Source organism: Myotis yumanensis, unplaced genomic scaffold (assembly GCF_028538775.1).
Source record: "Myotis yumanensis isolate MYYU_CA2020_CCGP unplaced genomic scaffold, mMyoYum1.0.hap1 SCAF_11, whole genome shotgun sequence".
Classification (NCBI taxonomy): Eukaryota; Metazoa; Chordata; class Mammalia; order Chiroptera; family Vespertilionidae; genus Myotis; species Myotis yumanensis.
The window spans coordinates 21,959,225-21,977,926 of NW_027223762.1; the positions used below are offsets into that span (position 1 = coordinate 21,959,225).

The following is an 18,702-nucleotide window of genomic DNA, read 5'->3' on the forward strand; positions in this document are numbered from 1 at the left end:
TGGATGGCCACAGGGCTGCACATCTCCTGGAGTGCGAACAAGAAAAAACAAACCCAATTAAATAAGGTAGTAACAACGGAAAGTGGCTACAGGCCCCTGATGGAAGGTAAGCCTGGCCTGGGCTTACCCTCTAGGGGCCGAGTCAGCTCCCACTAACTCGCAAGGCCAAGGAAGGGAGAGGGACCCAACTTCCACTTTCAAGGCAGAGTCACATCTGTCCCCACTCTTGTCACCACAAGCAAAACTGAAGAGGGAGCGCCCGGGGACAGTTCCCTTCCAGGTTCAAATGCACTCTAGCGGGCTTCCTCCCTGCACACACCCAGCCTGGGGATCTTAGGACTGAGCATTCTGGTGCAGGGCCAGACTTGCAGCCAAGAGCTATGCCTGTTAGTCCTGACTGCTTTGGGCCCTCCCAGGCCTGGCCCTTTCATCCGGGTTCTGGTGCTGCTGCAGAGCTCATAATCCACCATCTATTCCCATGGGTGGGTGCAGAGCTTTGGCCTTCTCAACAGTTATTTTGGGCCCCCCTCCCCCTTTTATGCTCTCAGCAGTAGATTCAGACAGAGCGAGTGGCAGAAAATATGTCCACGCATGCACCCCTTCTCTGAAATCATTTAGAAGGTGGTACACACTAATTGGGTTGTTTAAAAAACACCTTCGTTTTCAAACAGCTGGTGGAAATGCCACCCTATTAGGGCATTCTAAACACACATGACGGGCTCACTTTCACAATTAACTACAAAAGAATTTTATCTTGAGTTAACACAGTTTTTGAGCCAGTCAGTTTTAGTTCCGCTCCCCAGCCTGTGATAGAAATCCTGGCTTGTCTTTACTTGCAATTTGTTATTTCTTGTTCCTTTCGTTTACACGAAAACTTTCCTAAGGGTGATCAAGCAATAGCAGAGAGTTTTGTTTGCTGTGAACTCCAGCCGCTGCAGAGACAATGACCTACATACACTCCATTGATCTGTGGCAAGAGGAAATTTCTGAATGATCCCCTCTCCGCCTCCCCAAAGCTTTCCACACTCCACTGGGTCTAAAATACAAACATCAGATCTTAGCAGTTGGGCTTGCAAACAAACCAATTTTGAAAAATAAATGTGGCTTACCCCCAAAAGAAGTCGAACATTCCAGTTGCTCAGAAGTACTTGTTTAAGGAAAGTAAGTTTTGGAATGAAGTGGAAGCAAGGCCTTGGACACGCAGCCTGGCCTAAACAGCACCACATTTTAGACTGTTCCTCCCCATTGCACATTCTTTATGGTGAAGAGGCCAGCGAGCCTGCAGGGTCCTTGCTGGAGAGCCCTTCTGGGCCTCGGGTTTCCCCTCCCCCACTACTGAGGCCCTCAGCCAAGGGCCGGGCATCTGGGAGAACTTTGAAACTGTTCCTCATCCCCTTTGGCAGCGTGCGCCAAGCACCAAAACGCTCCAGCTAACACCAGTGCAATCATCGTTAACGTGAAACAGCTGCCTGGAGCCCGGTGGGGCCGGCATACTGCCCTCCCCCTGTCCCCCCACCCCACCCCACCCCCGCAGCCGGCTCAGCTGTGAGAAACAGGAGATCGGGCTGGCTATGCAGGGAGTGAGGGGATGCGGCTGGCTATGCAGGGAGAGAGAGAGTATTGGTTGATAGAGCCCAGCTGTTCTAGATAAGAAAACTAACTTGCTAAATCTCTTACCTACTTTGAAAAAAGTGTCTGAACTGTGTGGGGGTGGAGAGATGAAGAAAAAACATGATTTATGAACCCGTTTTTTAAGTTTTTAAAGTGATTGTAGGGAAAAAAAACCACCCTCCAAAAACCTAAGGTTTTGTTAAACTATGTTGAGAATCAGCAAACTGGTAGGTTTTTTCCTTCCTTTTACCAGACACCTGGGTTGAATTTGCTTTCTGGCCACTGGGTCATCTCAGACACTAACCATTTGCATAAGGAACACGTGTGCTCTCACTCCCAGAGGAAGCTGTCCGCATAAACAAACATTACCCAGATATAAGTTTAACCTCTTTAATCTTCCCTCCTCTCTGGACAAGGACACAACCAGGCTTTCCAAAGTCCAGGAAAATCCCCGACCTAACCCCCCACACCTCCAGTTTAGCACAGCCTGGCAAGACTGCCCTCCTTTCCCCACGCAAGCAGTTTAGCTCCCTGGGCGTCCCAGCAAAAAAAAAAAATCTTCAGCTGCCACTGCAGACACGTGACCCACTTGATGACTCACAGGCAGGCCACGCCCCTTCAGGCCTCGCAGCCTAGCCTTGCCACCAGCCCACACGGGGATGCATCTTATTACCAAGAGAAACAGCTAACTAATGCCCTTGACAGTCCAAATAATTACTTTTTCAGCTAAAGAATTTACTATATAAACTATGGAGGGGCAGACTCTGCTAGCTCTCTAAATCCTAGCCCCCAACCCCTCTAAGACCTGGGCCAGGCCTGACAAAATGATGGGAAGCTAGATAGTCCCATTAAAAAAAAAAAAAAAAGCTACCTTACACATGAATACCTTTTTTTCCCAAAACTTTTATTGGGGTAAAACTACAAAACATTTACAGTACAATGTTTACAGTCACAATCTGTAGTGAACTGATTCCCCAAAATATATTACAACTCAAGTTGACTTGTCTTGTTACATTCAAATACCTACTTCTGTCCAAGTAGTCCAGAGTACATACATACATAGTGCTCCACAACTGTACCTACGTACATACAAACTAAAGCTACTGCTCATTCACCTGCTGTCAGGAAAGCATTCCTGCCTTTCTACATGGGAAGAAAAATAGTACAAGTTTTGGAATTTTCTGTAATCGAACAAGGCATATTCATGTAATAACATACTTTTAGCACTAAGAGGTGGCCTCTTCACTTTATCTATATAAAAAAAAGTGGTAAAAATCTTTTCCTTTTGTGCAGTTGAGCCCATCCTACATTCAAATTCTCTCAAGCACTAATAGACAAAATACTTATTTGGTTGAGGAAGATTTAAGGCTAGTTCTGGCCCTTCCAAAGGCACTGTGAGACTACCCCCCATTATTGCTACATGTCTGTATACGCAGAATATGTCACAGTAGAGCTGGTGGAATAAGCAAACAAAAACATCTTTTGCTGGTTTATAAAGATGGAATGAGAAAAGCATGCCACATTTAAACCTGTCTGCAAAGTATGTGGTCACTTTTTCTTTATAGCTGGATGGGCTACAACCATTATACATTCTAAGAAAACTCTTAAACTACTTCCACAGCATGTAGATTTCTGTAAGGAAATCATTCAATCTTTCAAAATTTACGTAAACAAGTAAAGAAATTAATGAAATAAATATTACATACAATCTCTTAAATTAAGATTTTTTTTACTCATTTACAATAAAATAACCATGTGAAGTTACAAAAGTCATATATTACTGTGAAAAGAACATACACTCCACATTTTGCCGATTAATAATGGCAATCATAATTTAACATAATAAAAGAATATATATCTATTGCTTTCCATCATACCTGATAAATACAGTATGAACAAAATTTTCAATGTATACTTTTCACAAGATAATAAATAAGTTAAATAGTTTTTTCATATTGAGTTGTGGTGCAGTGGTGCGAATCAACTCAAAACAGCTAAAAAATTCAGCAGTTATTCCCCAACAACTACAAACTAAGCTCTGCCCAGGGCTTCCAGAGGGAGCAGACAAAATGGTTCTAAATTAAACATCCACTAAGTAAGTGGTGGCAATGTAACCAGTAACCCAGTATGAAACTTTGGAATGCAAAGGTCTTTTTTCCAGGCACACATCACTTGGTTAAAATACAAACAAACAAATGAACCTACGAAGCCTACTATATCAAGGCATGTTCTTGGCAAAAACATTAAATTTTAAAAGCTTACAGGTTTAACAAGGTGGTGGCTTGGCTGGTTTGTTTACACTGGTCTGAGACAAACACAATAAGGAACTTCTTTCAAGAGTTTCCCACATCTGGACTGTAACTAATGCTTTTCAAGTGAGGATATGGAATGGTGGTTGGTAGCTGCTGGTGCTGGGTGGATTTTTTTCCCCTAAAGTCCCAAACTCCTCTGAGACCTAAAAAAAAAAAAGTTTAAGTGTTTGGTTTTTTTGTTCAATTCGCATCACAACTGCCCAAGTTGTGAATATTTTGTTCATCAATACAAAAAGTTCGTTGTGTTTTTTCTCAACAAGAATGAAACTTCGTATTAAAAATAATAATAGAAAACAAAACAAGAGGAAACCGAAAGGGGAGGGGTGGGGGCCCCTCCTGGCACACAAGTTCGAGTCCAAGTGCTCGGTCCAGCCTGCAGTCTGCATGTGCCCTTTGCCACCCCCCACTCTCGTGTCCCCCTGCCCCTAGCTCGGGTGAGATGGCAGGGGCGGGGGGCACCCTCCTACAACCCCAGAACCGGCCATCCCTTCCTCCTCACTGGCGCCCTCTTGCCTCAGTCGTCGGAGATGGAGAGGCGGCTGAAGATGGGCAGGCGGCGGCCGGGGTCCAGGCTGGGGGACTCGGAGCCGCTGAGGCTGCCGGAGCTCAGGGAGCCGCTCAAGTAGCTGTCGCGGTCCGACAGCGAGTCAGGGGGGCTGGGGGGCGCGTCGAACACGGGCGACTCGGACAGGCGGCGCGGCAGCTGGTAGCTGAAGGGCGGCGAGGGCGGCGCGGCGGCGCTGGCGGCGAGGGGCGCGCTGGGTGGCGCCGGGGGCTGCGCGGGGGGCACCAGGCCCTGCTGCTGCTGCTGCTGGCTGCGATAGTAGGCGGCGGCGGCCACGGCGGCGAAGTTGTGGGTCTGGATGGCGAGTGGCGTGATGAGGCTGGTCAGCTCGGGACCGAAGGCGAAGGCGTTGTTGGCGCAAGAGGCCGACGAGCAAGCGGCGCATGGAGCGCCAGGTGCCAGCAGGTCTTCGGCGCCGCCCGTACCGTACAGGAGGGCGGCCGCCGCTGCTGCCGCTGCCGCCGCGGAGGAACAACACGTCGGGGCGCCAGAGGGCGTGGAGGCCGCAGAGGTGGAGGAGCAGGATGAAGAGGACGAGGAGCAGGAGGAGGCCGAGGAGCAGGAGGGTGGCGGCGGTGTACGGGACGTGGGGCTGTCGAGCAGCAGCGGCGACTCGAGGCCCCCGGGGGGCTGGTGGTGGCCCGAGGGGAAGCCCGAGAAGCTGAGGCTGTGGTGCAGCTTGGGCCTCGGCTCCCGAGGGAAGCCCAGGTGCAGCGCGTCGCGCGCACTGAAGGTGCGCAAGTCCCCAGAGGTGCCCCCCGATGGCGCGGGCCTCCGCTCATCCGCGTTGTGGATGAAATGGCAGCGCGGCCCATAGGGGCAGAAGCCAATGGTGTGGAAGGTGCGGCACAGCTCCGTCTTGTACTTGGGGTGGCGGGTCAGGCTGCGCAGCTCGTGGAAGCCGTGTGCGAACTGGCACTTCTCGCCGTACTTGCACGTGCCACTCTCCTCGAAGGGCCGGCACAGCTCAGTTTTGTAGCGAGTAGAATTGATCTGGGAGCCGCCGCCCCCCTTCTGCTGCTGCTGCAGGTGCAGAAGGTGCTGGCTGCGTTCGCCATTCTCGCTGAAGGAGCGGTCCCGGAATTTGTTCTCCTTGTTGAGCAGGGCTGTGCCGCCGCCCCCCGACGGCTCCTTGAGGGTGCCGTAGGAGGCCGGGCTTCCCGCCACCCCGCTGCCGCAGCTGCTGCCGTTAGGCGCGCCCGGGAACTTGGGCGAGCAGCTGCCGGGGTTAGGCGCGGGGTGGGCGAGCGCGTGCAGGTTGCTGGCCGAGTGCCGTCGGAGGAAGCCCGGCGTAAAGCCCGAGCTGGGGGCGGCGGCCACGGGCGTTCCCACCGCCTTCTTGTCCAGCATGTTGTTCAGACTGAGGTTGGCCAGGGATTTCTCCGTCTGCCAAAAGGAGAGCGGGGAAGGGATCAAAAAGGGTCAAGGAGGAAAGAGTTGGGGCGAGTTGCAGAGTAACTGCCAGTCTTCTGGTTCTTTTTTTTCTTTTCGCGGATTTCGACTCGGCCCCCACCCTCCACCCATACACGCGAAAAAGTTCGCGCTGGTAGGAGCCGGACTCCCACTTCAGGCCGTGCTGGGTTTCGACATGTGATCCTCAGCCCGTGGGCCGCTGGCTTGGGCGGCGCAAACTCAGTCCGGGAAGCCCCGGGTAGCGTGGCCGCGGTCGGCCGGGGAGAAACGAAACAGCTACAGCAGCTCCCTCCTGCCCTTCCTCCCTCCCTGCTCCTTCTCTCCCTGCCCATGAGGCACCAACCAGCACGACTACTACAAACTTCGGGATTTTTCCCCCCAACCCCCAAAAAGTCAAGGTGGGGAGGGGGCTCCCCAAAAGCCGAGGACAGAAGGCAAAGTCTGAAAACTCGAAAGGCTTCCTGCTTGCCCGCCTTCTTCTCTCCTTGCTCCCCCGCGTACCTTGCACAAGAAGTCGATATCGTAGAAGGCGGGCAGAAGTGTGGTCGACATGTTTCTGGATCCTGTAATGGTCCGAGTTGCAGGCTGGGAGGTCCGGCGGAACCTTCGGAGCGGCGCAGCCGGACTGGAGCCACGACGAATAACGGGAGAGGGGCGGGGGAGGGACCAAAAGTTGGCAGGGAGCAAGAAAGGAGGGAGAGGGAAGAAGCTTGGACTGGTTTGAGGGTACCCAGGAGTGCGGCGTGGGGGAAAAGGAGAGAAGCAAAGAGCGCTTCTCCGCGCCCCGGGGTGCCCAGCCCGCCCCCCGCGCGGAGCCGACGGCAGCTCGCGGACTGCTGGAACTCGGGGGCAGGCGAGCTCGCGCCCTATAAAGCCAGGGGCGCCGGGAGAGGAGGGCGGGGACAGGCTCACCCCGCTGGGGTCTCCAGGCAACAGGCTGCCCGCCGGCCAGCAGACGTCAGAGGCCTTCCCGGCCTCCCATTGGCCGCCGCCAATTTTTTTCCTCCTCGGGAGGGGCGAGGCCTCGGGGCGGGGCAGGCGGCGGCGGCGCCCGGGGTGGCTCGGGAGCTCGGCCTAGATGGGTGCTGCTGCTGGGCGGTGGGGAGATGCGGCTTCCCTCCCCTGGGGCTGCACTGTTCAAAAGCCCCAGCACGTTGAACGTGGCTGGGGTTTTGCAGTCCTGGACGGGTCTTTCCCCGCCCGATCCTGCTAGGCGAAATTGCGTTGCTTTTATCTCCCACCCAGGGTTTAATACTGGGCGCGGGAATTGCAAAATGCAAAAATACTGCAACCGTCGGCGCGGCCCGGCTGGTTTGCCAAGGGTGCTGTGGCCCGGGGGCGCTTTGGGGTGCGGGCTCAGGGCCTAAGTCTGTCTGGTGGGTGGAGGCTTCGTTCCGACTGCACATGGAGACCCGGTGGGGTGGGGGTGGGGATGGGGGCGGGAGCAGCCACGCGGGCGGCAGCGGGCGACTGCCGCGGCAGTCTCGCCGGGAGGAGCCTGGGCCGGTTTCTCCGCCCCGCTCCCCGCCCAGGCTGCAGTAAACAGGGCCTGAACGCCCGGGCAGGGCCGAGTGTCTGAGGACAAGGCGCTGGCTTTGCTAATCACATCACAAGACCTTGAGCCAGGGCCAAAGTCGCGGAGTGGCGCGGGGCGTCCCAGGCGGGGGAGTCTACTGTGGGGACGGGAGGAAAGGCAGGCAGAGCCGCGTAGGCATGGAGGCGACTTCCCGCCACCCTGTCTCCTGGTCAGTCCGGCCTTTCCCAGACCTCCCGGGGATTGGGGCGTAGCTGCCAGCCAAGCTCCCCGCCCGCCGAAGCCTTGGCCTGGCGCACCCTCCAAGCCCTCCCTGGCCACTGGGGGAGCCGCGCCCCAGGCTCTGGCTAAAGCGTCCCTCGGCCAGGCAGGGCTGGGCACCGAGGACTCGGATGATGGACTCGCCCCCATTTCCTCTCGCCAGCCCCACACCCCTAAAGCCTGTGCCGGGAAAATGTTCTGCCTCCGGGTACGGGGCAGACACCCCCTCTAGCGCCCAGTAAGGCTAAAGCCGCGGGCAGTCCCACTAGGGCAGATAAGAGTCTGTTGCAGGACACTTGCCACTTCCTACCTATAATTATGCTGCCAAAAAGCTGGAGCTGGGCCCATGATTTTGCACACCTGGCAGCCTAGGCTGCAACTGGGCTTAAGGTGGAAGTCAAGGAAGAAAGCTCCCGGACCCACGCCCCCTTCCCGAATTGATCTTATTTCGCATGTTTTCTGCCCTCATTTCCATTCGTTGCTCATTTCCTCTCTCAGGTAACCTGGAAGGGAATGATTCCTTAGAGTTCAGCTTGAATGCAGTACCCAGTGCTGCACTCCCTCTACACCTACCCAGGGAACTGGAGTCTGGGTAGAGCAAAAACTTTAGGATCAGAAACTTAGGGCTTGAAGTTCAGACCCTGCCCCTTCCAAGCCATGTGGTTTTAGGCAAATCACATGATTTTTGTATACCAAGGACTCTTTGGTACTTGAGTTTTCTGGTGAAACTAAGAGAATTCCTGCTTTACTCATTTCTCACCTTTGTCAAGGTGCAAATGAGTTGTTAAAGGTGTTTAAAAGATAAGTAAAATCCATCCTATTATTAAAAGCAAATTTACATAGCATAAAAAAATGGAGGAAGCCAGGCCCCTGGACTATGGCCAGATGGCTAGAAGTCCACAGAATCATGCATGCAGAAATAGGGGCACCAAATCTTAGACTCGAGGATAGTGCCCTCAGAACAGGTGACTGCTTCATTCTGTTTTACATATATATATTAGAGGCCCGGTGCAGGAAATTTGTGCATGGGTAGGGTCCCTAGGCCTGGCAGGCGATCAGGACTGATTGGGGCCTTTCAGCTGCCAACTGGGGTCTCCCTTCCCCAGCTGCCTGCCAGGGCCTTCCTTCATTCCATGCCGCCCCCTGGTGGTCAGCACACGTCATAGTGAGCGATTGAACTCCTGAGGGGACTCTTTGCATATTAGCATTTTATATATGTAGTAATCTTTATTGTTTAAAGTATTATATATGTCCCCCTTTCCCCCCACTGACCTCTTCTAGCCTCCCCCGCACCCCCCCCCCCTTCACCACACTATTGTCTTTGGGTGACTGTTTCATTCTTATGACTGACCCAGCCTTCCCTGGCCCCTAGATAGAGAGAGCTGGCTTTGCAATCACATCACAAAGTAGTGCTGCAGCTGACACTCTAGAACCCTGACTGTTCTGTTTTGTTCTTTGAAATGACCCCAAAGACAACAATTTGAGGGTGGCCCTGACAGTAGGGTATTCTACAGTTTCCCTGGGAATCAGGAAAGTGTAGGATAGCCATTTCCCTAGCCACTGCTATTGGAGGTGAGCAACAGGATTTCAGATACAAAACCAGTGACACATCTGTCCCTCCTGTCCTTCCAGGCTGTCCACAACCAGCCAAGATCAAACCCTAGGGTAATTCTGCCTAGTCAACAGCTATGTAAACACCCACTTTGCAGGCTTGCTAGAAGGATTCTGGAGATAACATATAAACATGCTATAGTTCATGCTTTGGTACAGAGTCCCTGCTGGTGTAAAACATTTTTATTATTATGCAACTGCTTGTATTTCATTTTAAGTGGAGAAAAAAAGGGAATGCTGGACTTTGCTGGGGCCAGTTTCATAATATTCTACCATGGTTATCAGCACATCATGCCAACAATTCCCTGACTTCTCACCAGCCAGGCCTTCTCAGAACAAAAGAAATATTAGGTTGGCAACCTCCCATCAAGTGTGCGTGAGTCACACAGATGCCTAACCAGGAAATTAATTTAGGATCACACAAAAACACCACACTTTGAGCTGAATGGTGCAAAACCAGCTAAGGAATCTCCTATTCTCGTTAAGACAAAACTTTGGACACTAAGTCAACTTTTCTCCCTCCCTAAAGAGCCATTTCTTTATACTTCTAGTGTGGCTGTATTTTTAGTGTTAGGTGGTTTTCTTTCAGAGAGAGACAAATTATACCTGAAATAAAAGCCTTTCTGCAGTAGGAAATGACCATATCAAACTCTCTCTTCTCTAAACTGCCTCTTCAGACCCTCAAACATCAATAATATAATTCTAAGAGACTGCTCACCTGAAAAGTATTTTAAAATATTTACAGATCCTAAAAGCTGGGCCAGGTTTATATACGATTGCTGAAATGGCTTTTTCAGATAACTAGGATGAAAAATGAATGTGGATGAGGCTATGACCCATCCAAGCTACGAATTTCAAAATAACTGCCTGAGGGTTACACTTACTCTCAGATAACAAATTAAAAATGGCAAGTCAATGAAAAACAGGACCAGCAGCAAAATGTATGCAAGAGTGACACCTGCTGGGAGTCTGAGGAAGAAAACCCTTAGGCTTGCTAGATTCAATCACTGAAATGGATCAATGTATTTTCTGGCTCCTAAATAAGAAACCCTTTGTTATTGTCACTAAGAAAATGATAGTAAACAGTGTAGGCATCAAATACACCATTTATTCTGGCTCTCCTTTCCCCAGGTTCCTTCTAACAGCCAAGAGACTATGCTTTCACTGGGCAGCTAAATCAGGTATCCTACCATTAGCACAAACACCTTTTTCTGGGGTAGGAGCTCTCAATGGCTCTTTTAATAATTAGAATGGCATGTGTAGGTCACTCAGGACTCACACATGCAGGCAATAAAGAAAACCCCTATTTGTATGAAGTTGATCCTTAATACTCTCAGGATCTATCCAACATTTGGAACATATTTCTGCTTTAGCTAAAATGGAATAAAGTTTAGAATTCTGACCAAATGGGCCGTTTGCCAACGAATCCAGCTCCTACATCCAGCCAAAAAAAAAAAAAAGGGGGGGGTGGGTGGGTGGGGTGGGAATCATGTGTCAAAACCCAATTCTAAGCAGTCAATTCACAGAAAATGCAGGCTGGCTATGGCTGGACATTAGAGGTCCTGGGGGGGGATGAAAAAGACTAATTCAGGCCCACAGGTGGCCTGCACCTGGGAACAGAGCAAATATTCAACGAGGTAGCCTCACTTCCTACAGTAGCTGCAATAAACCAGGCTGCCTTGAATGAGTGAACTGATGAAAAACTCCTCTGTAGAAAGACTGGACTCACAGAAGTCGGGGAGGTATGAAGGGCAAAAAAAAAAAAAAAAAGTGAATTTATGTTCAACATATTTCCTGCAGGTTTAGTGGGGACTAATCCACCTTCACCCCACCCCACCCCCCTCACCCTCCAGCAAGTCTTCTTTCTTCAACAAGCCATTTCTGTTCCTGGAAGAGTTAACTGATTTGCTTCTGCTGGAGAGTCAGCAGCACTGGGAACTAGGGTGTCTTCCCCTTCCTTTCCTTCCAAAAAGGCCAGCAGCCTCAGGCAAGCCAAGGTCCTTTCCTCCTGAATGCGCAGTCTCGTGAACTCCACTGTCTTCAGGAACGCAGCAGGTGGTGGCAGCTCTTTGAAGAGCTGGGAAAGGAGGTGGCACTGCTCTGACGCTGTCCTTTGAAGATGACAGAGCCTCTCAGGGCTAAGGGGATGCCAGCTGGACTTGGAGAGGAGATGGTAGAGGTTCTTGTAGAGGTATTTCACAAAGATCAGGGTCTCAGCCCAAAAGTTGATTTCTGCTTTTTCAAACAGGTAGTCTTCTTCCACCTAAATCAAATGAAAAGCCAAAAGTCAACCTTACAGGGAATGCTTGAAAGCCCCAGTCCAGATCAGAGTCCTACCAGGTGCAGAAGAGGCGTGTCCCCTCCCCCACCGGAGAGAGGGCCCACTCTGGCCTGTCAACACCAGCTACACACACCACTTGCAGTCTTGAAGGTCACCTTCTATTTTCACTCGTCATACTTCTCTACCGGAGAGGAATTTTTTCCTCCAGACTTAACATGACCTTTGATAAAGATGTGTTTGTGGTTCCAAGCCAAGATATTTTGGGGGCCTGGTGCTGAAAAGGGGACCTGGACATGGGGGTGGGCCCTAGACATAAAGGTGCATCTAGAAATCAGAGAGGAGGGAGGAAGGGAACTCTCAGCAGCAGAACAAAGAGCAAACTACCAAACACGAGACACTACCTAGTCTCCGAGTATGAAATTAAATTTTTATAATGTTGGGGATTTTCAAGGCCATTTTATCACAGACACTTTATCTTGTTTCTTAATTTCCCATCAACAAGCTGCTTTTGAACTCTCAGCCTGCTGGTGATGCCAAGAAGGCCATCTGAGTCAGATACTGTGGCTATGAAGTTGTGAAGATGCTTTTGCTGCTTGTCTTAGTCTTGGTTTTCCTGTATGTTGACTAGTCCCCCACCTGAAGGGGCTAATAGTTTTCTTCAATCAGCAAATACCCTGGAAGGACCCTGATTCTCTGGAAATGTTTCACCTTCAGACCTCACCACATGGAGCCTCTGGCTCCTCCATTGTTGACTAATACAATTCTCCATAATTCAACTCTCAACTTCCAAGGAGCCTCTTTAAAAAAGTCCTCTCTCCCCATAGACCCGAACCCCAAAAGCCAGCACGAGAGCTGCCCCAGCAGCGCCCAGCAGGCTGCCATGGTCATCCGGAAAGTTTCTGAGCATTCAGAAGCACGTTTCAGCAGTCGTGTTAGGCCGAGTTAGCCTGTAAGTGCTGTATCCTGTGGGTTTAGGACACTCCCACCTCACCTCCACTGCCCCAAGACCCCAGGACTACCTGATGCTCGCTCTCCACACAGACCATGAGGTCATCGCCCTCTCCCAACAGCCATCCCAGCAGGACTGGGAGTGCAGGAGCTAGCTGGTTCCACTGCTGGAGCAGGTCACACAGTACAACCAGGGCCATATCCAGCGCGATGGAGGCATCCACCTGGCAGAAGGCAAATTCTGTGGAAACGAGAGAGGTGAGAAATGAGTGTGCTGCTCAGGGCCAACCCCGGGAGGCTCTGTGGGATTCTGGGGACGTGAAGGGCCTCAGGTAACACCACCAATGCCACCAGCCTGGCAGGGAGGCTGGTGGGATAGGCTCACTAACAATTGTTAACCCACTTCTGGGTCCTGCTGTCTACACAGCTAGTCTCTCAGTGTGGATAGGAGCAAGCACACTGGTAGGACTAGACGTTTAGCTCCCCTTAGCCTGCCTAGTGTAATTGGAAGGTTATCAGGAAAGCTTCCCACCCAGTGTCTCCTCTGCAGGCCTGCCACATGCCCAAATTCCATTGGGTTGCTCCTTTCTCCAGCAGCAAATCCCGCTGGGTATATACACAGAGAACCTCTAACATCTTAGAGCAGGAAATCAGAGAACTTGTTCTTAAAAGGCCAGTGTGTGTGTGTGTGTGTATAAAATATCTCACCCAAGGATATTTTTCCAACTGATTTTTTTTTCTTTTTTTAGAGAGAGTGAAAGAGAGAGAGAAATGTCGATATGAGAGAAACTCATTGATTGGTTGCTTCCTGCATGAGCCCCAACCAGGGCCCGGGCTGGGGAGGAGCCTGCAACCAAGGTATGTGCCCTTGACCAGAATCGAACCAGGGACCCTTCGGTCCCTAGGCTGTCGCTCTATCCACTGAGCCAAACCAGCTATGGCCAGACAGTAAATATTTCAGACTGTCACAACTACTCAACTTTGCTGAAAGTAGCCATAGACAATATGTAAACAAATGGTTGTGGCTGTGTTCCAATAAAACTTTATGTCCCAATAAAATTTGAATTTCATGTAATGTTCATGTCACAAAATATTCTTCTTTTGATTTTCCCCCAACCATCTAAAAATGCAAAAACTACTGTGTTACAGTTCACAAGTGGTACAACAGCAGGCGGTGGGCTGGGATTAGCTCAGATTTTGCTGCCCGGTCTCATAGTGACTTCGTCTTTCAGACACTCGTCTTCCTTGCTGGCTGGGTAAAGGCTGCTGAAAGAGGAAGTGGGTGCCTTGGGGAAACCATTGCTTACTTCACCATCTTGCCTGAGACTCCTAAATATGGGTTTGAAGGGAGGCTCAGGGTGTTGACACTTCCGCAAACAACCTCGCCCCTTCTACCCCCAACCTGGAGGAGGTCTGAAGCATGGGACTGGAACCCCACCACCCAATGAACCTCTGTAGATCCATCCATGCACCGGTGCATGTCTTTCAATAACCCACTTTTGTTGAGACCTTGTCTTTCCCAAATCCACATTTCCAGCTCCAGCTCACAGACCATTTGGCCTCACATTTCCAATTCCAGCCCACAGCTCATTTGGCTCAGCACACAGGGCTAGAAGGCTCAGCGTCTGGAATGGAAGGCCGAGTTCCCCATGGTGTGGGGCCAGCCTGAGGCCTATTATGAGAGCCTATCATGTGCCGGGTCCTGACTAAGTACTGTCTCTCCAGTCCTTCAACATCCTATGGGTTGGGTATGACCATACTTCACAGGTGAGGAATCCAGGGCTCAGACAGGTTAACACACTGTGACTGTGTATAGTTACAGAGCTTTACCAGTAAGTGGCTATAAAAAAATGAAATGGACAAGTTTCATGGTGTATGCAGAGCATGGATTTGGAGATTAGCACAACATTCCAGAGATCTCACCGTCTCTATGGTGAGATAAGCAGGGCCAGGATTACTTAGAGCACTCGGAGCAGAGCCTTAACTCAGGAAGCAGCCAGGGGACTGATGTTACCACCTTCAGAGCCTCGAATCAACCCCCAGGACACCTTTCCCTTAGTGCCCCTGCTCCCCAGACAGCTGGCTCTGCAGCCCGGAACCAGGAGTTAAACTGGGAAACAGAAATAGAGGTGTGTATGAAGGTGCATTCTGGCTGTAAGTCTGAGCCAGGTGTTGGCCCAGCCTTCACCTATAATACAATCCCTGTTTTTAGCTCTACCTGTAGTTCTCACCTGGTTTAGAACCTGTTTGGGGAGGAGGTAGAATTAATTGGCATCTTTCAAACCTCAGAATTAAACAGACACATGAAGAGCAGTACCAGATTAAACACAGAGCAGCTGGGCCCTGGTGGGGCTGAGGGGACTGGACACCACCATCGTGTGGCTGTGGGTGCCGCCATCTTTGAAGGCATGGTAGTCAATTTGCATATTCCCTCCTTATTGGCTGTGGGCACCACCATCTTTGAGGGCATGGCAGTCAATTCGCATATTCCCTCTTTATTGGCTGTGGGCCCCACCATCTTTGAGGGCATGGCAAGTCAATTCACATATTCCCTCCTTATTGGCTGTGGGCTCCGCCATCTTTGAGGGTGTGACAATTAATTAGCATATTTCCTCCTTATTGGCTGTGGGCGTTGCCATCTTTGCAACGATGTGAGGGTCAATTAGCATATTCCCTCTTTATTAGATAGGATAACAAACACTTTCCTTCTATTGAACCCTAATTGCTCCTCCCACCATGAGGGAAGTATCCCTATTGAACAAATGAGGAAGCTATGCACATAACGGTTCGGTAAACAGGTCCAGGCCACACAGTAATGGTGGCACGGGGCCAAGGTGACCTCGGTGCACAGGCTGCCCCTAACCTGCAGGGAGGCAATGGAGAAACATTCCCTGCACCCTATAGAGATGAAGTCAGACTTGGTTTTATCACTTTTAGTCATTTAAAAAGCTCCCAGCTGAGGGCTATGTTTTGAGGTGGGGGGGGAGGTAAAAGTTATAAGTCCTAGGTATTGTGGCACCAGCAGCAGGTCAGCTTATCTTGAAAGCTTTCTAGAAGATCTGCCCTCTGACTCCTTCTTTTTTATTGTCTCCTTAAGGCAAGGGCTGAAAGCCCCTAAGGGAAGACAACACTTTCACGTACCAGCAAAATCAGTGCCTGTAGCTCAGGCAACCCTGCTATTAGGTCCATCAAGGACACGTGCAGCTGACCAGAGATGCCACAAGGAAGGCCAGACAGCCACACCTTCCAGGACAGAGATCCTCCCTCCTGCACCATTTGGCCATGAATCAAGCTTAGGCAGTGGCAGGAGAGTGATAGGAGTAACAGAGGTACAAGAGGAGAACTGGTGCATTGGCTGAAAGTGGATTCAGATGGAATTATAACCAGCCAAACACCAACCCTGCAAGATGAGGAGGAAAGGGAAGGAAAGCTGGGAAGGGGGTGGGAAGATGATTAGTTGGATTTAAGTCTCCTGTTCAAGGGGCCAGATTCATCCCATCACATTCCCTCTTTTACTACCTTGTCCTGGACTAAGCTCAGCCAGAACAGTCCAGATCCCCTTCACAAGGAGGTTGAAGAGTAAGGAGAGAAATTTTTCAACCAACTATGAAGGCCAGCTGGGCTTTCCTAGGCTCGCTGGTCCATCAAGGAAATAAGAAAGCAAGTGACTAAGCAATAAGTGTGTCTGAAGAACCTGTTGTGTTTCCAGAACAGCCAAACAATTTAGAAAAATGTAACAAAACTAGAAGATTCACAATTCCAGATTTCAAAACTTACAAAGCTGCAATTATCAAGACAGTGTGGTAGTGGCATAAGGATAGACAAACAGATCAATGGAATAGAACTGAGTGCCTAGAATTAGACCCTCACACTTATGGTCAATCAATTTTTGACAAGGGGGCCAAAAATCATTAATTGGGGAGAAAGAATTGTCCTTTCAACCAGTGAGCTGAGACAACTGGATATCCACATGCAAAAGAATGAAATTGGACCCCTATCTCACAACATATAAAAAAATTAACTCAAAGTGTATCAAAGATTGAAATTTAAGAGTGAAAACTATTAAACTCATAGAAGAAAACATAGGAGTAAAGCTTTGTGATCTTGTATTAGGCAATGGTTTCTTAAATATGACAGTAAAAGTAAAAGCAACAAAAGAAAAGTTATAAAAACTTTATAAAAACTGAAAACTTTTGTGTTTCAATGAATATCATTAAGAAAGTGAAAAGATAACTCATAGACTTGGAGAAAATATTTGAAAATCCTATATGTGACAAGGGTCTTGGATCTAGACTATACAAAGAATTCTTAAAACCCAATAATAAAAAGAAAAATAACCCAACTAAAACATGTGCAAGAGATCTTAATCGATGTTTCTCCAGAGAAGATATACAAATGACCGATAAGCACATGAAAAGATGCTTAGCATCATTAACCATCAGGAAAATGCAAATCAAAACTACTGGGATAACTATAATAAAAAAGACAGGTAATAAGTTTTGGTGAAGATGTGAAGAAACTGGAACTCTCATGCAGTGCTGGTAGAAATGTAAAATGGTGCACCCATTTTGGAAAGTCTCAAAATTTCTCCCACTTTTAGGGATACAACTCAGAGAAATAAAAACATTGGTCCAAAGAAAAACTTGTACATGAATGTTCAGAGCAGCATTGTTAATTGGAAATGACCAAAATATCCACCAACCAATGAATGGATAAATAAGATGTGTTACAGCCATACAATGGAATATTATTCAGCCATAAAGGAATGAAGTATTTATAAATGCTATAACCAGATGAGTCTTGAAAACATTATGCTAAGTGAAAGAAGTCAGATTCAAACAAACACATATTGTACAATTCCACTTATATGAAATGTCCAGAATAGGCAAATCATAGAGACAAAAAAACAGGTTAGTGGTTGCCAGGGGTTGGAGAATGGGGAAAATGAGGACTGTCTACTGATAGATACAGTGTTTCATTTTGGATTAATGAACATGTCCTGGAATTAGATAGTGGTGAAGGTTGAACAACCTTATGAATATATGACAATTTGTACATATGTACACTTGAATATGGCATATTTTATGGCATGTGAATTACATCTGGGCTGGGGGCATGGAGAGTATGGGAAGCTGAAAAAATGGCCTCCTAAAAGATATCCATGTCAGGTCCCTGGGACCTATGAGATTACCTTACTTGGAAAAGAGGTCTTTGCAGGTGTGATTAAGTTGATGACAGTGAGATGAGGAGATAATCTTGTGTGATCTGGGTGGACCCTAAATGCCATCGCAAATGTTCTATTAAGAGAGAGACAGAGCGAGGTTTGACACCAGACACACAGAGAAGGCGATGTGAAGACAAGGACAGAGGCTGGAGTGACAAAAGCAAAGAAATGCCGCCAGCCTCCAGGAGCTGGAAGAGGCGGGACTGGATTGTTCCCCAGAGCCTCAGAGGGAGAGTGGCCCTGCTGACACCTTAATTTCCGACTTCTGTCCCCCACCCCCACCAGCTGTGAGACAATACACTGCTGTTATTTTAAACCATCAAGTTTGTGGCAGTTTGTTACAGCAGCCACAGGAAACTAATACAGGGGGAACGAAGGGTAAATACTGAAGGGTGTGCTGTTTCTTTTCAGAGTGATGAGAATGTCCTAAAATTGATTGTGTTGATGGTTGCATAACTCTCCGAATATGCTAACCATTGAATTGTACTCGTTAAATGGGTGACTTATATGGTATGTATATGGTATATCTCAGTAAAGCTGTTATCTATAATAATAAAAGCATAATATGCTAATTAGACTGGACGACCTTCCAGACGACCTTCTGGATTAAGCCGAGGTGCTGTGGGATCAAGGCAGAGGCAGCGGCCGCGGCTGTAGGGTCCGAGCCCCTTGCACAAATTTCGCGCATCAGGCCTCTAGTAATAAAATAAAAATAAAACCCCACTCTGTGCCCAAGTTCCTTCCAGTTGCTGGGAGGAAGCCTGACCACAGTGCCTGCCTTGAAAGAGCTCACAGTCTACCTGAATCTAGACACACACACACACACACACACACACACACACTCACACACTCCCCCTAACTGATTTAGAAAAACGAATGTAGACAACATGAATGAAAACAAATAAGCAACTTAAGAGTAAAAAGTATGCACTTTTTAAAAAA

The 18,702-nt window shown here is 49.1% G+C and overlaps 2 protein-coding genes across 6 annotated transcripts in view; both read right to left on the reverse strand.

Annotated features, from left to right (window-relative positions):
- Positions 1-2,494: 2,494 nt before the first annotated feature.
- On the reverse strand, positions 2,495-6,752 carry ZFP36L2 (ZFP36 ring finger protein like 2). Its single transcript, XM_070429108.1, has 3 exons — positions 6,403-6,752; positions 4,437-5,874; positions 2,495-4,066 (listed from the first exon to the last, which is right to left on the reverse strand). The coding sequence occupies exons 1-2, from the start codon at positions 6,451-6,453 to the stop codon at positions 4,438-4,440; spliced, it is 1,488 nt and encodes a 495-aa protein (XP_070285209.1). The 5' UTR covers positions 6,454-6,752; the 3' UTR covers positions 2,495-4,066; position 4,437.
- A 2,723-nt stretch (positions 6,753-9,475) lies between these two features.
- Positions 9,476-18,702, reverse strand: part of THADA (THADA armadillo repeat containing) — a 293,514-nt gene continuing 284,287 nt past the window's right edge. For all 5 annotated transcript variants that reach the window (XM_070429113.1, XM_070429112.1, XM_070429111.1 and 2 more), the window contains 2 exons: positions 12,608-12,777; positions 9,476-11,570 (listed from right to left, as the gene is read on the reverse strand). In XM_070429113.1, coding sequence (XP_070285214.1) covers positions 11,175-11,570; positions 12,608-12,777 — 566 coding nt within the window. In that variant the 3' untranslated portion in view covers positions 9,476-11,174. The remainder of the gene's footprint in view (positions 11,571-12,607; positions 12,778-18,702) is intronic.